The 22,527-nt window shown below is 34.5% G+C and overlaps 4 protein-coding genes, 1 non-coding gene and 1 pseudogene across 5 annotated transcripts; 3 read left to right on the top strand and 3 right to left on the bottom strand.

Moving 5' to 3' along the window:
* Positions 232-304, top strand: TRNAK-CUU. The gene has a single exon. It is a non-coding gene; the product is annotated as a tRNA-Lys (tRNA).
* Positions 625-3,168, top strand: LOC109363353 (proteasome subunit beta type-4-like). The gene is made up of 6 exons (XM_019609591.1): positions 625-787; positions 872-948; positions 1,531-1,660; positions 1,873-2,032; positions 2,121-2,306; positions 2,902-3,168. Exons 1-6 carry the CDS (start codon positions 753-755, stop codon positions 3,013-3,015), a joined length of 702 nt encoding a protein of 233 aa, XP_019465136.1. The 5' UTR covers positions 625-752; the 3' UTR covers positions 3,016-3,168.
* On the bottom strand, positions 3,977-6,846 carry LOC109325521 (vicilin-like seed storage protein At2g28490). The gene is made up of 5 exons (XM_019557936.1): positions 6,503-6,846; positions 5,730-5,911; positions 5,553-5,624; positions 4,708-5,124; positions 3,977-4,543 (listed from the first exon to the last, which is right to left on the bottom strand). The coding sequence occupies exons 1-5, from the start codon at positions 6,843-6,845 to the stop codon at positions 4,109-4,111; spliced, it is 1,449 nt and encodes a 482-aa protein (XP_019413481.1). The 5' UTR covers position 6,846; the 3' UTR covers positions 3,977-4,108.
* On the top strand, positions 8,874-11,974 carry LOC109325523 (annotated as a pseudogene).
* LOC109325522 lies at positions 13,042-16,141 on the bottom strand. The gene is made up of 6 exons (XM_019557937.1): positions 15,657-16,141; positions 15,185-15,379; positions 14,841-15,077; positions 14,267-14,484; positions 13,520-13,774; positions 13,042-13,394 (listed from the first exon to the last, which is right to left on the bottom strand). Exons 1-6 carry the CDS (start codon positions 15,955-15,957, stop codon positions 13,158-13,160), a joined length of 1,443 nt encoding a protein of 480 aa, XP_019413482.1. The 5' UTR covers positions 15,958-16,141; the 3' UTR covers positions 13,042-13,157.
* On the bottom strand, positions 16,892-21,136 carry LOC109325520. Its single transcript, XM_019557935.1, has 3 exons — positions 20,346-21,136; positions 17,938-18,710; positions 16,892-17,173 (listed from the first exon to the last, which is right to left on the bottom strand). Exons 1-3 carry the CDS (start codon positions 21,054-21,056, stop codon positions 16,978-16,980), a joined length of 1,680 nt encoding a protein of 559 aa, XP_019413480.1. The 5' UTR covers positions 21,057-21,136; the 3' UTR covers positions 16,892-16,977.

The following is a 22,527-nucleotide window of genomic DNA, read 5'->3' as shown; positions in this document are numbered from 1 at the left end:
GCTGATAAAAATGTAATAAAAGTTGTTTTGTAGTTCTTTTTGAAGCATTAATCAACGGCTAAATTAGGTAATTCATGTGCTTATATTAACACCCTAAAGTGTACTCATCATCGAATTTCAGTGAATTAAGATCCAAAGATCATAGTACATATTAAACTAAACCAAATTTTAGAAAAGGTCATGAACATATATATTCAATATATATATGATATTAGAGGATATCATCAACTTGCCCGTCTAGCTCAGTTGGTAGAGCGCAAGGCTCTTAACCTTGTGGTCGTGGGTTCGAGCCCCACGGTGGGCGCTTCTTTTTGTTGTTTCAAATTTGTTTCATTCCAACTTTCCAACCTAATGTTTTCCTAATAACCAAATAATCTCATCTCTAGCCGAATGAAATTATAAATGACATCAAAATCACTATTTACTTAAAAAAAGACAACACTCGAAAGAAAAGAAAAGTTTGAGCCCTGAATCAAGCACCCCAAATCCAATTAGTAGACTACAGAATATAGGGGCTATTATAGCCCATTAATTTTATCAAAGCCCATAAAATTTCGACCGAAAAAAGAAAGTGAGAATTACATTGTTCTCTTTTTTATTTCTTTTACGAGAACTGTTGTATTCTTGAACAAAGGGCAAAGGAAGAAGAAAAACATAAAAGCAAAAAACGAAAGCGTTTTTCAGAATAGCACTATACTTCAATCACTCCACTCTTGTGCACTGTTCAATTTACAAATCGCTCCAATTGTGTTATGATGGGATCCGTAGCTGAAACACAACGAACTTTGTATGTCTTTTTTTTTGTGCGCAATGCTGAAACTGAGAAACTCATAGTTTTTTGTTTTCGCTGACCTAACCCTAATTTTATCAGGTACCCCTATGTAACTGGATCCTCTGTGGTCGCAATTAAATACAAAGATGGGATTCTCATGGCTGCTGATATGGGAGGTTAGAATGCAGATCCAGCTCTTTTCCTTTTTTTCTATATTTTATTGATTTATTTATGTGTAGAGTGTATAACAGACACTTATTTGTTGTGTAATTTGTGTGTGATAGTGTGTTGCATACTGATTGTATATTTTACCAGTTTTGTTAGTATTTGCTTCTCCAAAATACAAGCGATAGTTTTTTTTTTTCATACTTGGTACGAATTTGTTTGGTTAGCTTGAGAAATTGAGTCAATTTTAGCTTATTTGGTGGAATAGAATTCAGCGGTTCAATTGTTTATTTTCTTTTGAATTATTTTGTTAAAGAAAACAACCTCTCCACTTGCAGAGCTATGACTGCATATGTCTATCCTCCTCAGACTCGGCCACATTTTTTTAATTATTTTGTTAAAGATGTGCATTCTTTTATGGTGAATGTTTTTCTTTAAGGTGAGTTGGTTCTTGGAAAGGAAGTGAGAAAAATGAAGGGTTCTTTAATAGCTGTGTTCCAAATAATCATAAACGTGTAGTTCATCCCCAGACAAAAATAAAATAAAATAATGGCCTCACTGTGTACATGTATTCATGATGCATTCATTGATAGGTTCTTATGGGTCTACTCTACGATACAAGAGCATTGAGCGTTTGAAGCCTATTGGAAAGCATTCCCTTCTCGGTGCCAGTGGGGAAATAAGTGATTTCCAGGAGATTCTGCGCTATCTTGATGAACTCATGTAAGCCCTGGTTATTTATCACAAGGGAAAGTCATAAGAATCTGCTTAATAGAATGATTTGCATTTCATTGTTAACCTTGCTTGGTTATTTTTTCTTTCTCTGAAACTTCATGGAAATGATTCTATTTGCATAGACCCCTTCCCAATCATTTCAGATTTGATTACTTCAACGTTTGTATGTAACTTTTGATTGTGAGTTTTGACTGTTGCAGTCTTTATGACAACATGTGGGATGACGGGAATTCTCTAGGGCCTAAAGAGGTGCACAACTATTTGACTCAAGTGATGTATAATAGGCGGAACAAGTTCAACCCTTTGTGGAACTCCCTCGTGCTTGGTGGTGTGAAGAATGGACAAAAGTACCTTGGCACGGTATACCTTGTCCTGTCTTTATATTTTGTTCAACAATGAATAGTACATTGCAAGTTTTTTAGTTTTTTTACTTATGAATCTTATACAGGTTAACATGATCGGGATTAATTATGAAGACAACCATGTATCTACCGGACTGGGAAATCATCTTGCTAGGCCAATTCTCCGTGATGAATGGCATGAGAATTTGACCTTTGAAGATGGCATCAAGTTACTGGAAAAATGCATGCGTGTGCTTTTATATCGTGATAGGTCTGCTGTCAACAAGATACAGGTTTTGTTCTTTTTCCATTTGCTTGTTTCACCCATGTTCTCATCAATATAGCACAGGAATGAAATGTATGGCTAAATCTTTAGAAAGCTGCAAGGGTGCATAATCCATATGGAGGTTTTATGCTCCCTACTTTGGTCTAAATGAAAAAGAGGCATACAAAAGGATTCAAGGTATCATCATAAAAAAGTAAATAAAAATTCACAAAGTTCTAATATAAGTGAAGTCTCAACATATTCTCTTTAAACCTATAGTTTTTTGGTGCATACTTAATACTTTTGTCAGCACTGCTTGCTCATCCCCCTTTCATTTTGCATGGTTAGATCTGTAGTTTCACAATTTATATATGTTTCACAATTTGCTGTTGTCTTCTGTTCAGTCTTGGTGATCATTATGACAACCAACTGCACATTACTTATTATATATTCTGTAGGAATGTTAAGGTACTAAATTGCAGGGAGGGTTTGCTGCACCCTTTCTGTCTTGTGCCTATCACATCTAGATCTGGCTTTTCTTCCCTCATACATTTTTTAGATTATTGTAGTTTTAATTTAGTGAATATGTTGTCCTCAGTGAATATGTTGTGTTGAATTTTCAGATATCTAAAATTACTGAAGAAGGTGCTACTGTGTTCCCAGCATTCTCATTAAAAACAAACTGGGAGTTCTCTGCTTTCAGGAATCCAACTGCAGGTGCTGAAGGTTCATGGTAGCTGGATGGATATGAAATCAATGAAACTGAAATCTTAAATGGATATGAAATGTTTTCCAATTACAAAAGATTATTTCATTATGTTAAATGGATATAGAATGAAATAACTGTTGTGGGTTTATGTTTTCATTAAACTTTTTATTATTTGACTTGATGGTGAGGGTGTGCATAATGAGTTCAAATCATAGAAACATACATCGAGTGAAGATACCTTGTTTTCTGTATTGAACCGTCTTTTTTTTATAATAATTTAACTTGAGATCTCTTTCAGAATAATGGTAGTCCGTAGTCCAACCATTCAGAAGAAAACTACCGGATTTTTCATTTCAACCTTGTTAGTTTAGTCTGCGTTTAAATTCAATAAATCCCTTCCAATTATGTGACTCCGTGCAAAAAGTCCTTGTGCTTTAAAACCATAAACTCACTAAACCTTGAGCATCATACTCTAGTTAATATTCATTTATGGGAATTTCTACACACACAAGTTAATATAGTCTAGTATACACATCTTGGTGAGTTGAAACTTGAAAGAATGTTAGTGAGCCCATTTAGTCTTCTTTTGTGTTGTGATTGCATTTTGCAATGATATAAACATGGTATGTGTTTTGCTAGTGTTCCTAAGTTGTTTAATGATTTTTATTAGTATACTCTCTTGTGCCCACACAACGGTTTGGTAACCAAAATTAGTGATGTCACAACTAGTCCAACTACTTTTATCTATAAATTAGAGATTATTCAGGTTTAATATGTTTGAATTTTCCACTATTCTTAAAATGTACTGGTAGCAACATAATACATTAATATTCCTTTGAATGGGCGACAATACATTCTAAAGCAAAGAAGAAGCAAAAACTTCACGAGAAAAAACAAAGAAGTGAAAAATGAAATGAGGGTGATATAATCATACAACCCGCACTTCATTATACAAACTGTAGAAGGCAAATACCCATTTCTAAACGTGAATGGATGATGAGAGAGTAGATTTTATTAACAACTTAGAGAAGTTCAGAACAATTACACATCCGAACAAAGCGAAAAAACGAACACGAATGCAGATTATCACTATCACTACCTAAAAACAAGTCTCTTCAAAATTAAACACTCTCATCCAAAACATTCATACTCATTCGCTTATCATCTACATCTCCCGGTGCAGCAGATGGTGAGGGCAATATCACAGCCTCATGCTGAGCATCAACCACCCACCGCATCGTGTCCTCGGCAACCCCAAACGCCGCCGCAAGCTCAGGACCCATCATGGTCCTTAAGATGGAGGCTGCACCCGCCAGGAACTGTGGCCTGTTCCTTCTGGCTGAGGTGGCGAACCCAAAGAACTCTAAGGGTCCATTTCTTGATGCTATTTGACAAAAAGGGAAGTAACGAGGTACAAAGAACACGTCCCCTTGTTTGATCTCAGTGTTCATAGCACTTGTTCCGTTTGGAAACACTATCTGAATTCTACCAGAACCACTTAGTACTATGCCATATTCTGTTGCTAATGGATTCACATGGGGTGCCATCATAGATCCCTGTCGTACAAAAAAGAATATTGTAATAACAAATCGAAAAGTACATAAAGTCCCTCTAAACTTTATACTTTCTGCAAATAGCTACTGTGAACTATTCTTTCGACCAACCGAGAATATGAATTGTTGAGATTAAATAGAATAACAAATTATTTGTATGAACGTACCGCAGTAAGATTGACATGATAAATGCCAATACGAGCTGTTTTGAGTGGAGCATAATCTCTTCCATCAAGAGCAATGCTCCAACCATAATTGTTTCTGAAATCTGGTTTTCTGTCATACAGATTCACTGAGTCAGGGGAATCACCAGTGCCCTTACCCTTACCCTTGTGCTTCCTCTCTCTCCCCAATAACAATGTTTCTAACACGTTCCTCCATGACCAACTTCTTTGTTTCTCTTCTTCTTCTTCTTCTTCTTCTTCTTCTTCTAACTGCAACATTCCCTTCATGTGTTGCACTTTATCTTCCTTCTTGAGTTCAAGGAACTTGGTCCATAGGCTAGGGGCATGAGAATCATCCACATATACAATTGGCCCTTCTACTTCTTTGCTGAAGATTTTCCTTACCTCAGTTCTTGATGCCTATATATGAAGGATATTTAATACATGAAACTTGTTAGTGTTTAATTTCTGTGTATAATGTGTGAGGTCTTGTTATGTTAGATTGGAGAAAACGAAGTCATATATGTAGCTTAATGGTGGCAACTAATTTGTAAATTGACTATTTGTCCCTGAGTAATAGGTTTGAGTCGCGTGAGGCTCCTGTTGTTGGTGTGAATAAAATACTGCAAGGGTATTTAAGATAATGGGTGACACACTCAGTGTAGGTCAGGGAGGTAGCATTTCAGGACTCTTGTAAATAAATAAATTGTTTTTAGGATTTGAACTTCTAACTTCATGGTCATAAAACAATAACCTTAGTGTTACGTCATCCTCAATAATAATTGTAAACAATGAAAATGGTTGTTGCTATATAATGAAAATGAACTAATATTACTAAATTAGCTTACATTAAATGCGGCTTCAAGGATTTCAGGTCTGAATCCAGAAAGCACTGAATCTCTTCCACCTAAATAAAAGGACTGCATGGCCCAAGAAAAATCAATTGACAAATATTAGAACTTAGTCACATTATAAGGTACAATTTCAAAGTGACATGATAAAGTTGAAAGTGTGAAATAATGTACATGGAAGGTATCTGCTGCAAAACTCTGTGGGGATTGAATGCTGCAAATAATGTGAAGTCTTTGACCCTCCCATACATTAACCAAATAGAATGGTGAACCAGCTGGAATTATATACACATCCCCTGCTTTAAGTCTCCTTTCCCCTAAATCATTTTTATATATCACTCCCAAATTTGCTTCCCCTGCAATCAATTTCCAACTTCACTACACAATTCTCCAAACTCTTCAAATTTTGATGCATTTTTCGAGTCTTATGTTTTTTAGCCTATCATTGCATGAACTTCATCAAAGTGGTTGTGATAGTCAAACACCATAAGACACATATTTGTATAATACTGTGACACCCTAATGGTAGATCAAAATTAAGCCCTTCCCAAATTTCTTTTATATAGTTTATAGTTAAAAGAGTAGATATATGTTATCTTATATCATATTTCACACACTAATAAAAATATGTTATATTAACTAAAAAAAATTAACATTCATTATAATTGGGCGAGACAAAATTTGAGACAAGCTATCCTTTTAGGCATGATTTGGCTTAGTATAGGTGGCAAATAAATTTGATAAGTGGAATATGAGGCAAATCCTTATGAAGTAGACTAAGATTCATTAACAAATACTAGGCTAATCCTTAGAAAGGTTAACTCAAATGAATAGGTGGCAAATTTCTTGTAAGGGATGAAAATAGGAATCAAGGGACAAAGTGCCCCTGAAAAGTATCTTAACTCTATAAAGAGAGGAAAGTAGGGAACAAAGAGTGACTTTGATACCTCTACGGATGAATATTGCCAAATTGGAATCAAGGTACTGAGGAATGAATAGTGATTTTGGTTCCATAGTGATGAAACCAATATGCATGCGCCTCTCCAAAATCCCACCACCATAGTTTTTCACTATCATTTCCCCAGCTTCAGTCTTCACCACACTCTTGGAATCATGCATCAAGAACAAACTACTCTCTGATGAACTTGAAGGCCTTTCTTTTCTCACTGTCCTCCTTTCTTTTTTCACTGTCCTCCTTTCTTCATATTCAACTGAACCCATTGTTAAGGCCACTCCATTGCATATAATAATAACAAGGAGCAAAAGCAAAAGGGTGTTTCTGTTTGCCATAGTTTCTTGATAAGGTTTGGGTTTGAGAGATGAGGATGAAAGGGGTTGTTTATTTATGAAGAAAATGTAGAGAGAGACGTGTCGTGCATGTAGAATATAAGGGATTTGGTGGCGAAGTATTGCATAGACAAGTTAGGATCGGTTAGAACATAGTGACACAAAGACAAATAATGCTTGAAACTTTCTGTTCTAACATTAATATACATTTACATGACTTTCCTTTTTAAGACATCTCTATAATATTTCGGTTTATAGGATACCATGATTTTCACCTCGGGTAGGTAATTCACCTATTGTTGTCTAAACCATAAGTTATGTAGGTCATTTGGTAAATATCAAAACTTTTAAGTGTTTGGTTGTTGATAAACTTTTAAAAATGTGAACTGAAGTGTACGTAGAACCATTGATTAATTCACCTTCCCGAGAAAGTTTGAGACATATTTTATAAGGCATGAGGGAATATATTGCCAAAAAAAAGTTAAAAAAATCTTTTCATTTTCATTATGTATGTTTTTTATATATATACTATATACTATATATAAAGTCAAAACTTGAAATAATTTCTCTCATGATAGTAATTTTCATTTCCTATATTGCCTTTAACATTATTTAATTTTTACAAAAAAACTATAAAATCCTAAGCAACTACCACCAATATATTAATTAACCACATATCACACCTTAAATTAAACATTATCATAAACACACAAACAATATAGTATATAAAAATTGAATATGTAGTATCACACAATATTCGCCGGCAGACACAAAGTGCCTATACACACTAGTAATAATACTTGCAAAATGACATGTTATTCTTATTTTATAAACTTTTGAGAAGAAAATAGAGATAATGTGTTGTTTTTATTAACAATTTAAACTTAAATTGTCCATCAACTTTTTATTAATCAATCATGTAATTAGTTTTTATATTTATAAATTATCTATACCTATCTATATTACTTAATAAAGTCAAAACTCAATATAATTATCTCATTATGACATAATTTGTGGTTCCCTATTTTGCCTATTATCTTCTAATTTCTACAAAAAAAACGTATAAAACTCAATATCTTTCTCCACCCCATTCATCTTTCATGTTATTTGGTTAACTTATTCTTTTTTTCCTACATTATTATAACTATAAGTTTTCCCTAATAAATAGTTAATTTAATTTCTTTTGTTACTATTTTTTTCCTCTGAAGAGAATGTGGAATATGACAAATAACCATCATAATATAATAAAACTAAACCATATTACCGTGAATTATTAAACTAATAATAGAACTATGTATTATAAACAATAGGAAAACAACGATAGACAAAACTTTGAATCTTAATACTGTTTAATAACTTTGAAACTTTGAATCCTAGTGTAGGTTTAATGAGGAGTGTTGAATAATGTTTTTTGCAGTCTTTTTATTATAAAAATAGCCTATACTTTAAAAAAGTCCATTTTTTGAATCTTAATACTAAATCACACGTCAAGAGATTCCAAACATTAAATGATTAAATTGCATATCATGTTGAAGATGATTTATTTGTTAGAAATAAACGGTTAAACTGTAACAAAGTATTATATTTTTTAAATGTTTTCAACAGTATCAAAAACTTGCTTTACAATACCTAATTTCTTCTAAAGATAATCTAATTATTAAGACTAATACATATTAGATTTTGTGAAACAATTATGAAAATAGTTCCCAAGTTGTGAAGATACAAGGAAACAAAGCCTAGGAACTCTAGTTTCTACGCAATCGCCAGCGGATTTAGAAATTAAAATTTCACTAATTATAAGACCACGTGATATAGATAATTATTTTATCTGTGCGAGTAAAATAGATACACATCTACTATTTCATAATGAGTGTTATTACATGCATCATGATCTTATAATTAGTTTAAAAAAAATATTTAAATTAAACTTAATTTTTAAATATTTTTTTAACCAATCCTATCTCATACTACCTTGCTCAATGTGAATATAAATAGTATAATAAATTTTCATTACAGTTTAAGGAGTAGAATAGAAGTTTGTTTCGTGTAAATATGTAAGACAGAACCCCAACGAGCGAAGCAACCGGTTGAAGTGGCCACGATTCCACCCCTTAACCGTGGCGATTTCGACGCTTACTTTTACCCACGACCCTAAAACGTGGGTAGTTGCTTGTTCTATCCATCAACACCAACATGGCCGAGACATCCTCGTACCATGATATAAATATTGATGCACCACCCACATCGTGATTGATCAACAAATGGCTCTCATTGAAGCTGCTTTTTCTTTAGCTTCTTCTCTTTCTGTTATTCGTTCTTCATCACCATTTTCTTCCCCTTTACTTCTTCATAAAAATGCATTGCCCATAAAATCATTCACAGTTTTATCTAAGAGAAATTTATCCAATGGAAGTGGGTCCCACTATCCTGATATTGAGGAATCTTCGCCCAATGTTCATGATTCCTTTCTTCGCCGATTCAGAACCAAAAGAGGCTTATCTGTTACTGATCTCACTTCAACGGTATCAAAATTTCGATCTTTTTCATAAAGGGTTGTTCATAGTACAAGAAATTTAATGTTTTTAGATTGTTATTGATGAAGTGAAATGATTTATGTAATAGGAATGGTGTGAAAAACAAATGGAATTTTCTCTTCAGCTTGGAGGAAGGAAGGTGAATAAAGTTATGAGAGCTGGTATTGTCAGACATGCCAAACTTGAACAAGAGGTGCTCTACTACTATATTAATTTCTCATATAACTTTACTTTCTTGCTTCATCTTCATTCTGTATCTAAATTATGGCAATGAACTATTTCTTTGTTGTAAACCTCTATTTCATTAATTATGCATGAAATATTATAGTTAAGTATCAGGTAAAATGATTGTAATCAATTGTGTTACCAAGGTATAATTATACTTATGCTATTGGAATTTATGGCCATGTAACCATTTAGCCATGTATACTAGCGTAAGTCCTTCCTAGATCCCAGGATGACCAAAAAGTCAACATTTCGATCAAATAGTGTGTTTGCAGAAGTTTGCTTTAATTAACTAGATGAAGGCAGATTATTTCTTTAGTTATTTGCTCAATAACAGGTTGTAAAATTTTAGGATTATTTGAACTTTCTGTGTCCTATCTGGTCAAGTTTGCTATCTTCTAAGTTGGATCTTTCACTACTGATTGTGTATATTTGCAGGTTATAACACGTGTGGAAGTGAAGATCAAATCACGAGAAGATGGGTGGGCCCTAAAGTTTCTTAATTTTATAAATGGTGTGTATCAGTTATTGTTTGAAGGATTAACTCGTGAACTGCCAATGTAAGTAAATGATGTACTTTGAGTCAATCCTCAAGTTCTCATTGGTTAATTTGGTTTTGATAACACATACCAAACATGTTATAAATGTGTCATTAGAACACAACAAAGTGTAATCTTGTTCTTATTGGCAAATGGAATGAGAATCAAGTCTAACAACAATATAGGTTATGTTGGATTCTGTCTTTTGTAATAGTTGTCATAAAGTGCATCCTCTGCATGTTGATGAGTTATGGAAGAGGCATTGGATATGCATTACTTTGAGAAGAAATAAGTATATCAGAAAATATGGTTTAGTTTCCTTTTGAGTTATGCATTGAATTATGCTCAAAATTTTATTTGTTTCGACCTGTTAAATTACAAATCCCCCATCTTATAGTAAATCAAGCTATTAATGCTACTTGGACTATATTAGATTTCAGAAACCTAAGTCTTCATTGGTGGGATTTGGTGCTATTGATATGTTCTTAGTAAGAATTTCTTACTTCTCATTGCAGAATGGGCATTGCAGAAGGTATATGGATGGTGGGAGTGATTGATGAGATTCAGATGCCATTAACGGGAAACGATCATAATGCATTTCTAATTGACACGAAGACTCGCTCTCGAGATAACCTTCCTTCCGAACCACAACGAAGAAATGGAAGGCGTGTTAATTCTACCGTTTATTTCATTCTATTAGATGCGGAATTGCAAGCTAAGCGTTTGATTGAATCATTATCTGTTTTTTGGCAGGCTTCAATTAATGTGCTATAAGTATTTATGGGACAATTTAGTTGCTGATGATTTCCCTTCAAAGAAATTTTTCACCTTTTTTGGCTTAAACCCTCAGCATAATCTATGTGAAGATCTGAAAATGATGAGTGCTGACTCTGGATTTTCTGCCTTGGTAAGTAGAGGAGATTGGGTTGCTAAGCTCATAATATTTTCTTGGTCATTGTCATTGTATTCTTTTTTTATTATGATGTTTAGGTTGTTACACAATGCTGCATTGCACAAAACTAGGGGCACCCTTCATTCATAGTCTATGAAATTACTGAATTATGATACTGAACAAAACTAAAGCACTGTTTGATTTGAATGACTTTGGGTTAACAATAGTGTTTCCTTAGGAAAATGTTGAACTTAGATTACAATATCACAAAATTTTGCTGAAAATTTCCAGTTGATTATTAAAGATGCATGCCATTACATAATTTTCTTTCTTTACTGATAACTTGGTAAATGCAGACCCTTGATGATGTGGTGAGATGTTATGGAAATACATGTAAGATGCTTGCCCCTGCTCATGATCAACTTTTATTGAGGTAAGCACAAAATCAGAAGTTGCTAGGACCATAACTGGAAACTATTAGGTCGTCCGGGGCCATGGTCCCGGAACACTCATGCATCACCTGTGCCAACTTTGGGACACACATACGAGTTGCTTATTGAGTGAAAACTTATGATGTTAAGCAAAATTTACAAAGAAGAGGGATGGTTACAATACACCTTACTTTTAAATGAACTTAAAGGCTTAATTTTGTTTGCATCATGTCAGATATGAGTATCAGAAAGATTATTCACTGCTTGGTGAAGACAAATTTGCATATGATTCTGATTGGCTAAAGAATCAAATTCGTCGTAGTCTTGAGTTTTGGCATGGAGAGCGAGAAGCCAGTTACGCTTCTGCGGAGGAGCGCTGGAAATGCGGTTTCTGTCAATATTCAACTGTCTGTCCTTTATGCACTGATAATAATAAGAGAACCATGGCCAAATTTTCAAGCAAAGATTCAAATATTACAAATGCCTAGATATGTAAATGCAGTCCCTCTAATGTTATTATTATTCTAACCAAGTTTATAAAAGCCAGAAGCAGCTTCTACTCTAAGCATTGTTGTATTCATTCATTTATTGTAACACGTTCTTCTTGTTGTAGCCTCGTTTCAACTATTTTTACAAGTAAAAAACTTGACTCATCTTGTATAAATGACTCATCTTGTAATACTTGAGTGACCTGTTAATTATTTATCAATATATATCCACAGATTATGAAAATTATTTTTTGAAAAATAAATTATAAATCCTGTACTTTCTGACACCCTAGGCACTCTTAAAATTATTTTTCAACATCTCTTCAATTACTAAAACTATCCTACAAAAAAAACATTTAGAGAGAAAAACATAACACAAGCAACAAATAGAGGAGAGAAACATAGCATTCAATCTAACCAGTGGCTGAACATGTAAAGGGTAGGTGGGTCAACTGCCCCTGAATTTTTAGTTTTTATTTTATTAAAATAATATTTTTCTACCTCTTTACCTATAACAATATATCCTATGTTGTTTCATGTGTTACTGGTTATGGTTGAGTATTTAATTATTAAACTCTTAAATTATAAAAAGTGATATATATAATGCCATATTTTTTGGACTCTTATTTATAAAAAATATTTAATTATTAAACTCTTTAATTATTAAACTCTTATTTTAGCTATTATGGTTTAGTTACTACATAAATATCATTTTCAGCAACAAAAATAACCAAACAAAATTATGTAGTAAAATAGAAGATAAATTTCTTGTAAATTATATAGTAATTTATATTGAAAAGGAAATAACTGAAAATTTTACCATATATGATCCTTCATATTAATGTCTCCTCTAAAATTTAGATAAAGATCTGTCACTGAATCTAACAATTGAAATTATGAGAGAGAAAGGATAAAACATGTGGAGTGCATAGGAAAGAAAGAACAATCAATCGTTAAACAAGATCTAATACAATTCCTATTCGAAGGCAATAAACAATGACTTTTATGACAATATGATTTTCATTTTATGTTTACTGATCTATAAAAATATTTTTTTTTATTTGGAATTTCAAAACAATTATATATTCTTTATGTTTTATGAATTTTATGGACATTCTACCCAAGAATATCTTATCATGTATTTTTTGAATAACATTGTTGGTTCATACTATGTGTACTTGTAGATTGTGAATTGATCACTACTGTTTACACTACTTGCTGTTCAATATTGGCTTCTACGTTGGTCTGATCTACTTCCAAAGAAATAGTGAGTGGGCCTTGCGGGGTTCCTAAAAGTGTAGTGAAAATCTGTCTGTGGCATTCATCACAAAAGTATATATATGTGAAATGGCCTTCATATGGCAGTTTATGTACTGCAGCTCCAGGTAGTATTCGGTGCACAAAATCAGTCATTGATGGGGGAACCACTTTATCATCCATTCCCTGTTAACATTGCAAGAAAATTACTCATGTTTCACAAAAAAAGAGAGTTTAATATGATTAAATGGTTTATGTAAATGACCTCAGTATTAGAGGGAGCATGGGGATCAAAACATAGATTCACTCACTTGCCATATATGTATTGGACCAAGAAAGCCAGTGTACTGATCCGAAGCTTCGATAAACATTGACTTAAGCCAAGTGAGCACATTTCTACTCCGTTTTATCTTCTGCAACTTGAGGTCTGACATGCCGAAACCCCAATTTGAGACCTGCAAAGCAGCTTCCTCCACAAAGGGTTTCACATTTCCTTGTCTGGTTGATTCTTCCACATCCCTTTGCCAGAATTCCTCATAGACTGGATCTTCCATTAGTGCTTTATCCTGAAAAGGGAATTGAGATATTCCATGAGGAAAGGTACAGGTAAAACATGGCATAAGCAAGCCCTCGAAAACTACTTTTAGAAATGCAAAAAATTTACACTACACATAACTAACTTGATTAGTGAGCTTGGGCAGAATGATTTCAAGGCATGTATAGAAGTTTTTTTATTCCTATCAATTTCAATAAAAGTTCAATGATAACATGTCTTATATTTGATATTTGAGCAACACCAGCGCAGAACTGAATCATATATGAACATGCCAAGAAGATTATTCAGCATCAGCAATAATAGATGGCCCCTCTATCTTCCATATACTCTTATCAGCAATCAGTTGCAGCTCTAATAGTTTATCCATCTGAGTAGGATATAGGGCAGACATAAATCGGACATCACATAGAAAGATAGAAAACTTTATAAGTCATACATGCATCTCAAATAGTAGACATGTAACTACTAAGGGACAAAAATAGATCAGCAAAGTTTCCCTTACCCTCTTTCCTAGAGATAATGACAGCCACCTATCAATCTGACCATGCTTTCCTGATAAGAAGCTACGCCGATAGAAGAAAGCAAGAAATCTAGGACACCTCCTAGCTAAAAAATACATGATTTGCCTTTTTCGTGTCCATTTCCTCCAAGTTCTTCGTCTTTCTTCCCTGGTCATGATAGGATCGTATGGGTTCACCATTGGAGCAAACATGGCTGCACCTGAGAGTTAATACTTGACAGATCATTCCCAAAATGAATAGCAGAATCCTCTCTGGAAATTGAAAAACTTAGTTCTATTGATTTGACATGTATGTTCCATCTTGTGAGAAGTATTTATTATTTCAACATATTTTTATAAAGACGGTGTTTCCATTACTGAAAGATGCAAAACTTAATCTGACTCTAACCCTGAGCTTCATGTTTTACTTTAAACAAGTTATTCAATATTTTAGATGGTGAAAAAAGAACAAAAGGCCTAAAGAAAACGTGCAAGTACATGACAACTATAGTTTAAAAAGTGAATGAATAAGAGGCTAACTATAAAAATACGGTGCAAACAAAAGAGCTACCAATACCTGCAAGTCTGTCAGGAATGTACCTAAGTGCAGCCCAAGCATGCATACTTCCACTTGAGTAACCAACAACCCAAAATTTGTTGACACCAAGAGCATCAGCTAAAAATGACATATCTGTTGCTGAGGATTCCAGGTTTCGTTTGGGATGTGGATCACTCTCACCAAAACCAGGAAGATCATATGTCAGCAAGTGAATGCCGAACTCTTCAAGCAGTGCATCTTTAACACCAGGAATCCCTAATTAAAAATATATAAAAATGTTCAAATGTGCATCAAGCATAGCTGGACAAAAAATTTAACTTAAAAGAAACTAGCAAGGCTTCGAGTTAACACTGAAAAACAACCTGCAAGGCGAGAGGAAAGAAAAGCATGAGGAGCAATCATTGAAAACCTAGCTCTGTCAGCTGAAACACCTCGCTCCCGATATGCCATGTATCTTCCATCCGGAAGAAGTATGCAGTGAGCACTAGGAGGATGTACAAACACTTGCTTCATAGGTGGGGATGTGGTGAGCACATGCTCAAGATTTACATATAAAACTGCAAATAAATCAATCCTGTTATCCACAACTTCAGCTGGATAAACATTGTCCATCTACAACTCTACATTGATGAATTTATAATACTACTTGAATCTCTAATACCTAGGAATATAATTTAAAGTATAATTTAAGCATAAATTTGATGGGACCATTCACTAGAGTCCTCTTTTTGGGTCGATTGAATCAGTGGATACTCCAATCATGTGGAATCTAGGGAGAATATATGTAAGCAATTTTACAAATAAATAAATCAAAGATAGAAAGAAAAATGATACCTGCAAAAGAAAATAAGGAAACGAAGAAGATAATGGAACATGCGTGAAGGGGATCCTTATCCTCAGGCAAGTAGTCATTTAAGACACTGAATTTCTTGCACAACTTGTGACACGGACCTCGTACTCTCTTACCAACGTAAGAATCTTTTCCAAAATTCCTGTTTATGTACGAGTCCTGGTTTATTACACTCTGTTTTACTATGTCCCTGCACCCTTTTCCTAACTCCACCGCCATCTCCACCGCACCTTTCATAAACTCACTCAAACACATCTTCACCTTCGCCCATTCTCCAGATTCCATCACTTTCACAGATTTGGACCACAAATTTTTCTTTATTTCTTTTTTAACTTCAAATAGAAAATCAAAGTTTGGAATTATTTATGTTAGTGTTTTGGTGGGGTTTGATTTAGTGTGGTGAAGGGAGTGAGAGTGAGAGAGAAGTGTTGTTGAGAAAGGAAAAGAGGAAATGACGAAGACGGAGAAAAAGGTCACTCTATATGATAGCAGTAACTTTTTTAAAAACCTTTATGGATTGAGTGACATTTAAGGAACAAAAGGTGTAGCTTCTTTTAACCATTATTGGACATTATCTCATTAAAGTTGGGTAAAAATAAATCTGTTTAGTATTCGGTGCTAAGTATTAACTAATGTGTTCAACTAAATTAAATAATCATCGGGAGTAGTTCCTAACATATTCTTTCACATGTTTTGTGAATTTTTGTGGATAGGTGGTTATGACAGTGAAAAAGGGAAATTATTAAATAGTTTTAATCATGTAAAATAAACTATAATTCAGTGCTCATAAAGTCATAATTGAGAATATCCCAATATGACAGAATAAGCATACATGAACACAACCCAATGGTCCCTTCAGACACCACCACCACAAACAACAAGACCAAACTGGGAGAAGAAAGTGACATTTTACCCAACCTTCATCAAGGGGTCTCCAATTATAAGAGACTGCGGCACTGATCAGCATGATATTTACCTAGATGAGTGTTAAGCGCTAAAGATAATCTATAAAAAATGTTCAACAAAATTTTAGGTTAGTTGTTGACTATACTTTCAATCATAGCTTAAAACAAACCATGTATAACATCCCATACACAGACAAATTTAAAAACATAGCCCATGCTTTTAGAATATAGAAAAGAATAGGCTAAAGAACATTGGGTTTTGGGCGAAAAGAGGAGAAAAAATGGAAGGTAGTAGGGAAATGAAACAAAAGATAATCACTGAATCCACAATTCCATTAACAATATATATCTAAATAAATGTACGAGTATCATCCCAAAAAAAATTAAAAAGGACCACTGGTTAAAACCACTGATGATTACTATTCACAACATCTGAATAATCAGATTCATAATCATAATCTTCTTCATCATCTTCCTCTTCTTCCGACTCATGATCCTCTAACCAAATATTGTCCTCGGCCCAAAGTGGACAAGAACATGTTGCTTTTTTGTTCTTCCACACAGCTCCACAGTTGTAGCAGAATTCGTTACCACATCTGCCATCACAAGGAAAATAATATGTAACCATAACATTCACCAGAACTGAAAGTAATGGTGGCTCAACATATCATTGCTTCCCATTAAAGATATTGTGACACAAACCTGATAGTTTACCTCACAAATGGAAATATGTCTAAATTACTTAAATGAACAGAGTATCAAGAACTAAACTAAAATTAGATGGTATCACCTGCAACGAGAATGTTTCATTTTGGAACTGAAACAAAATCACAATTTCAAAACAATGAACATTGTTCTATCAAACGTTAGTTCTATAAAAATCTTTTGGACAATTCCATCAACACCCAAGAAATCAGTGCTCACACCGAGACAAATGGACCATCCATCAATGTAAATAGGCATATGGATGAACCATCTGTTAGTGTAAGTGTCATATATAGTGTAAATAGCAATATGGATGAACCAATGGTTTCTGGGTTTATATAGAATTGGCTCAGATCTTTTTGGTGCTGAAAAGTTTAGGACCAGATATGACTGGAGTGGCTGCTCCATTCTAGTATGGTCAAGGGTGGTCAGTGGACCTTCAAGATTCCACAAATGACTATGTCCATGTCAGCCATCCAACCACTCTTGCTTCTCATATAATACCACTCAATGGTTGACTAATCATAAACAATTATGTCTGTACTGAGGCTTATGTATTGCTCAGACTTTTTTGTTGAGGAAAAAAAAGAAATGAGATTTTACAAGAATGATCATAATAATATGGGTTAAATCCAACCAAATATTATTAGAGTACCTGCACGTCATGTGATAGCAGCCTTCTGCAAGTTCAATCATGTGGTTACACATCACACACTGACGCCATAGACTCCTTGTTGCCAGAAACTTCAACTTCACATCCTCAGCAGGAGGGTTCGGATTCAAAGCTTTGTAATTAGAACATGAGAGACCAATATGCCAAGGGACCTTGCAGCTAAAACAGAAAAGACCGTGACATTTTATGCATTTCTTGGGCCCTGAATGTTCGGAGTCACCAATAAGTCCTTTGGAGTACTCTAAAACCGCAGTTTTTGACATTAGTGCAGAGCATCTTGGATGAGGACAGTAGATTTTGTCAGTGATAGGAATTGAAGCTTCCAATTTACGTTGCTGCATGGTCTCAACTAATTTAGGAGTCAAGAATTTCATGCAGCTGTCCACTAGAAGCACTGAATTGCATCCTTCATGAGGGCATTTTGGCTCCATTCCATGAAGCAACTTCACCTCCACATGTTGTTTCATGCAAGAAAAGCAGTATCGGTGTTGACAGTCATCAACAGAAAAAATATGAGACAGATCAGTATCCTCCAAACATATGACACAAGTTTCATTCAGATTCTTTCCATTCCCAGATTCTGCAGGCCTTGTGAACTGAGAAATAATTGCATCTCTTGCCAGCTTAAATGCAAATTTGACATCTTGTCTTGCCACATGGACTGGGTTGCAGTATGTAAATTTTCTTCGAAGCAGATTCACCTGATTAATTAACATAGCAATCTTCCGCTGTTTAGCAGGCCATTTTCCACTCACCTGACCAGCAAAAAAAAGATTTTAGTGACCTCTATATAAGAATGAAATTCACACCGGAACAAATGAATCAAACAAAATATAGTTTAAGCCACATCAGGGTACAGGGACATAGAATCCTAGACTAATAACTATGGGCCCTTCTATGAGCAAAAAAATAGCATCCCCATAAAGAATTTAACATAATGGCAGCCTAGTGTACAAGGCTACCACCTAATTGGGTCCAGAGAGGGTAATTGTACGTAGCAGTCGTCTTACCTCCGCAAGGAGAGAGACTATTTCCAAAATTTGAATACATGGCCTCCAAGTCACAAGGCAAGCAAACTTACAGTTGCACAAAGGCTCGCCCTCTAAAGAATTGTGCAGATCTCGAAAAATCCATTTGTCGTACCAGTTTGAATTATGCATTGTACTTTACACACAGATCATGATCCTCTCAGGCTACTCGCTAAACAAACAAGAAAGGTCACAGTAGAATAAATCTTGTATGAGCACAATCTGTGAAATGTTCATTAGCTACGGAAGTATCAATTGAAAAGGACAACAAAACGGTCTGCCAAAAAACAACAAAAACCTTACTGTAATCTTTTTAAAACTATCTTAAGATTTTCATTTGTTGTTCAAAATAGACACATGTCCATACAAGAATCACTCAGTCATAATATGAGATTTTAACATGATAGGAGAGAGATAGACAAACAAAAAGACTTTAAGCATGGTCGAGCAAATTTTGACAAGGCCTGTCTGTCATTTGAGAGGATCTATTTCCTCTATTATTAAGTTTCAGACACACGACACAAGTGCTTGGCATCTCGGGGTGTCATATGTTTCAAGGGTTGGGTTGTTCGCTCATTAAAGCACTACATGATCTGGGTTCAGAACACATGGGACAGTTCAGCCCATAACCTATAAATAATAAATTGCATTGATACTAGGCATCACAAAACAAAGTGAATTTTATAGGAATAGAAAATTAAATTGTAAAACCACGGCAGTGAAAGGTGTTGAATGCGATACCTAATCACTCACCACTCCATTTTACACATGAAACAAAACTCTAACTGTTAATTGCTCTGGACCAATTCTAAGACTTAAAGGTTTCGCTCAGACCATATTACAACCAGACCGAGACACCCTTGAGCAGCCCAATGCTGTATGGCCTATGAAAGTGCTGCCGACAGATCAGACCAACTAAATGCCTTTTCTAATCATACATTCCATGGCTCGTAATAACATTCAGTCACCATAAGTCCATAAACACCCATGATGGTTATTAGCTAAGCTATAACAGGCAAACGTGGACAAAGTGACTCATCATGCCTAATATGCCAAGTAAAACTCAGGTTTGATCACCTCCTTACACCACACACATAATACCGACAAGATGGAAGGGTTTATACCACATAGGGGGCTTCACCACCATCGTCATACAGCAAATGCAAAGTCTCTGCCTACCTACAGCAAGACTCTCAACCCCCTACAACTAGGCTGATCATTACATACATCCTACAGCACATTAGCCAAATATAAAACAAACCTAGCATGCGCAATTAAAATAATAGTTTTTTTTCAAACAAGTGTCAACAAGCAATAAAATAACCCAATAATAAAACAGAACAGATTAAAAAAGGAACTCACATATTGAAAGAGAGGATAGTAATCAAAATAATAGGCAACACGAGACAAGTCCAAAGCAATGGCAGCATTGAAACCTTCGATCAAAGCCTTAGCTTCAGCAGCAATTTTACTCAATCCATTCCCAACTAACGGTTTCGCCAATTCAAGAATCAAATTATCAGAAGGATCACAAATAGCAACACCAATCCCAGCCAACACAACCTTCTCACCCCTAACCCACTCTTCACTAACCAAACCCTTAAAATAAATCCTACAAATATCACTCTCATCGAACCGAACCGGACCTTTCGAACCGGAACAACCTTCCCCAAACGGTTTCGCGAACTCGTCGCCCCACTCTTCCCACTCCTCCTCCGTCATCTTCATGATTTCAGCCGCGACTTTTAGATCATGAATCCGACGGCAGAGATCTTCTCTCATTTTACGAGTCTCGACCTCGATCATCTCACGGTCCTTGATTTCCTGCTCCGCGCGAGAGAGCTCTTCGAGTTGAATTGCCGTAGCGTTCAAAACGGCGTCGTCGGGGATATGTTGTTGGTCGTCGGGGATGGTGAAAGAGGAAGGGGAGGGGTTAGAGGCGACGGAAGCGGCTAGGGCTTCCTCTAATTGGAGGCGGAAGGCGAAGTCAAGGTCGGAGTCCATGGCTTCAGCCGCGGCGAGTTCGCGGCGTTGTTCCGATAAGAGACGGTGCAAGTTTTCGGTTGTGTCCATGTGACGTAATGTAATAGAGCGGAGTGAGAACGAGACTCTCTGTCTCTTTGTTTTATATGATTTTGCTTTGGTGTTTGGAACTGTGACACAATTTCTATTTAAAGCTGTGATTTGCCCTACTTTTTTCATAAAAGGTTTTTTCAAAAAGCTTATTATCTATTTGAAAAGGTCTGGCTCAAATTTTAAAAAAAATTGATATGATCTTTTATTTTGGGTTTTGTTTATTTCTAAAATATATTCTCAAATCCTCATACAAATTTTCAATATTTTGAAATTTTGAAAAAATCGCAATGTAAAAATTTAATGGTCTATTTATGGATCTAAATGTATAAGTTTATAGGCTCCATTGATAATAAATGTTATATATGTTGTAGGTAAGGTTAAACTTTAAAATTTAGTCCATGGTTAGTTTAAAACACATGTCATCCATGGTCATATATGGATTTAGTCTAACCTATTTTCATTCTTAGAGCTAAAGATTCATTGAAATTAACTCTGCATTTATCAAAAAAATATTTTTTCATACATGTATTCTAAATCGAGTCATCTAACTATTTCTCAACTAACTGTAATATTATTAATATGAGTTGGTTGATTTTAATATAAGCAATTCTCTCCAGGGTTCTTAATTAGAGTACATGAAGTCGTATATTCTCCCTATAAAAATTGCATTCTTTATGATGTAAATATGTTTTTCTAAAGTTTGAACTCTTGTTGAGTAAATTTGAGATTGATTTGCACACTCACCTATTGATTTACACCTTAGACCACCTAGAACAACACGAACAAATGCCCACACAGGGAACAAAATCAAGCCGAAGTTCATGTCATTGAAGTTTTACCACTTATTGGCTATGAATTTATCACTAAGGTATTACTTTAGTCACATTTTAATGTACTCTATTCTCAATTATAGGAAGAAAAAACATCAATATTTTTTAGTATCAAATATAAGAAAATTTTATTATTTTTATAATCTTAAAATAATAATTATAATTGAAATAATTTCCTATATATCACATGTTGTACTACCACGATAATTAAGTTTTTATTTTATTTTTAATTTATATATAGTATAGATATGGAAATACTTCATTTTAGATTGTGTTCCTAATGATATTTCTCACCAATTACAATATGTCATTCAATTAAATAAAAAATTATAAAAGTAGAATTATGCTAGTTGGTGTTTTTTGATTAAACAAAGATAAGAAGATACATTGTTTCTTAGAACAAATAATCTCTCTTTTTGTTGAACTCTAGCTAGATACCTAAGTGTTTTTTTTTAGATCTTTCCCCTTGATGTTGCCTAGTGGGAAGTTGATTAGCATTATCTATAATTGAAATTAATATGTAGATACTGACAGTGTAAGTGTTTTTTACACTGTCATTCAATTATCTACCATTGATTTGTTAACTACTATTGACTCTTAAACAAAAGTAATACAAATCAATGATAAATGATATACTG

The sequence above is a fragment of the Lupinus angustifolius genome, chromosome LG13, assembly GCF_001865875.1.
Source record: "Lupinus angustifolius cultivar Tanjil chromosome LG13, LupAngTanjil_v1.0, whole genome shotgun sequence".
NCBI lineage: Eukaryota > Viridiplantae > Streptophyta > Magnoliopsida > Fabales > Fabaceae > Lupinus > Lupinus angustifolius.
Note: the sequence above shows the minus strand (reverse complement) of the source record. Positions and strands in the feature narration are given on the sequence as shown.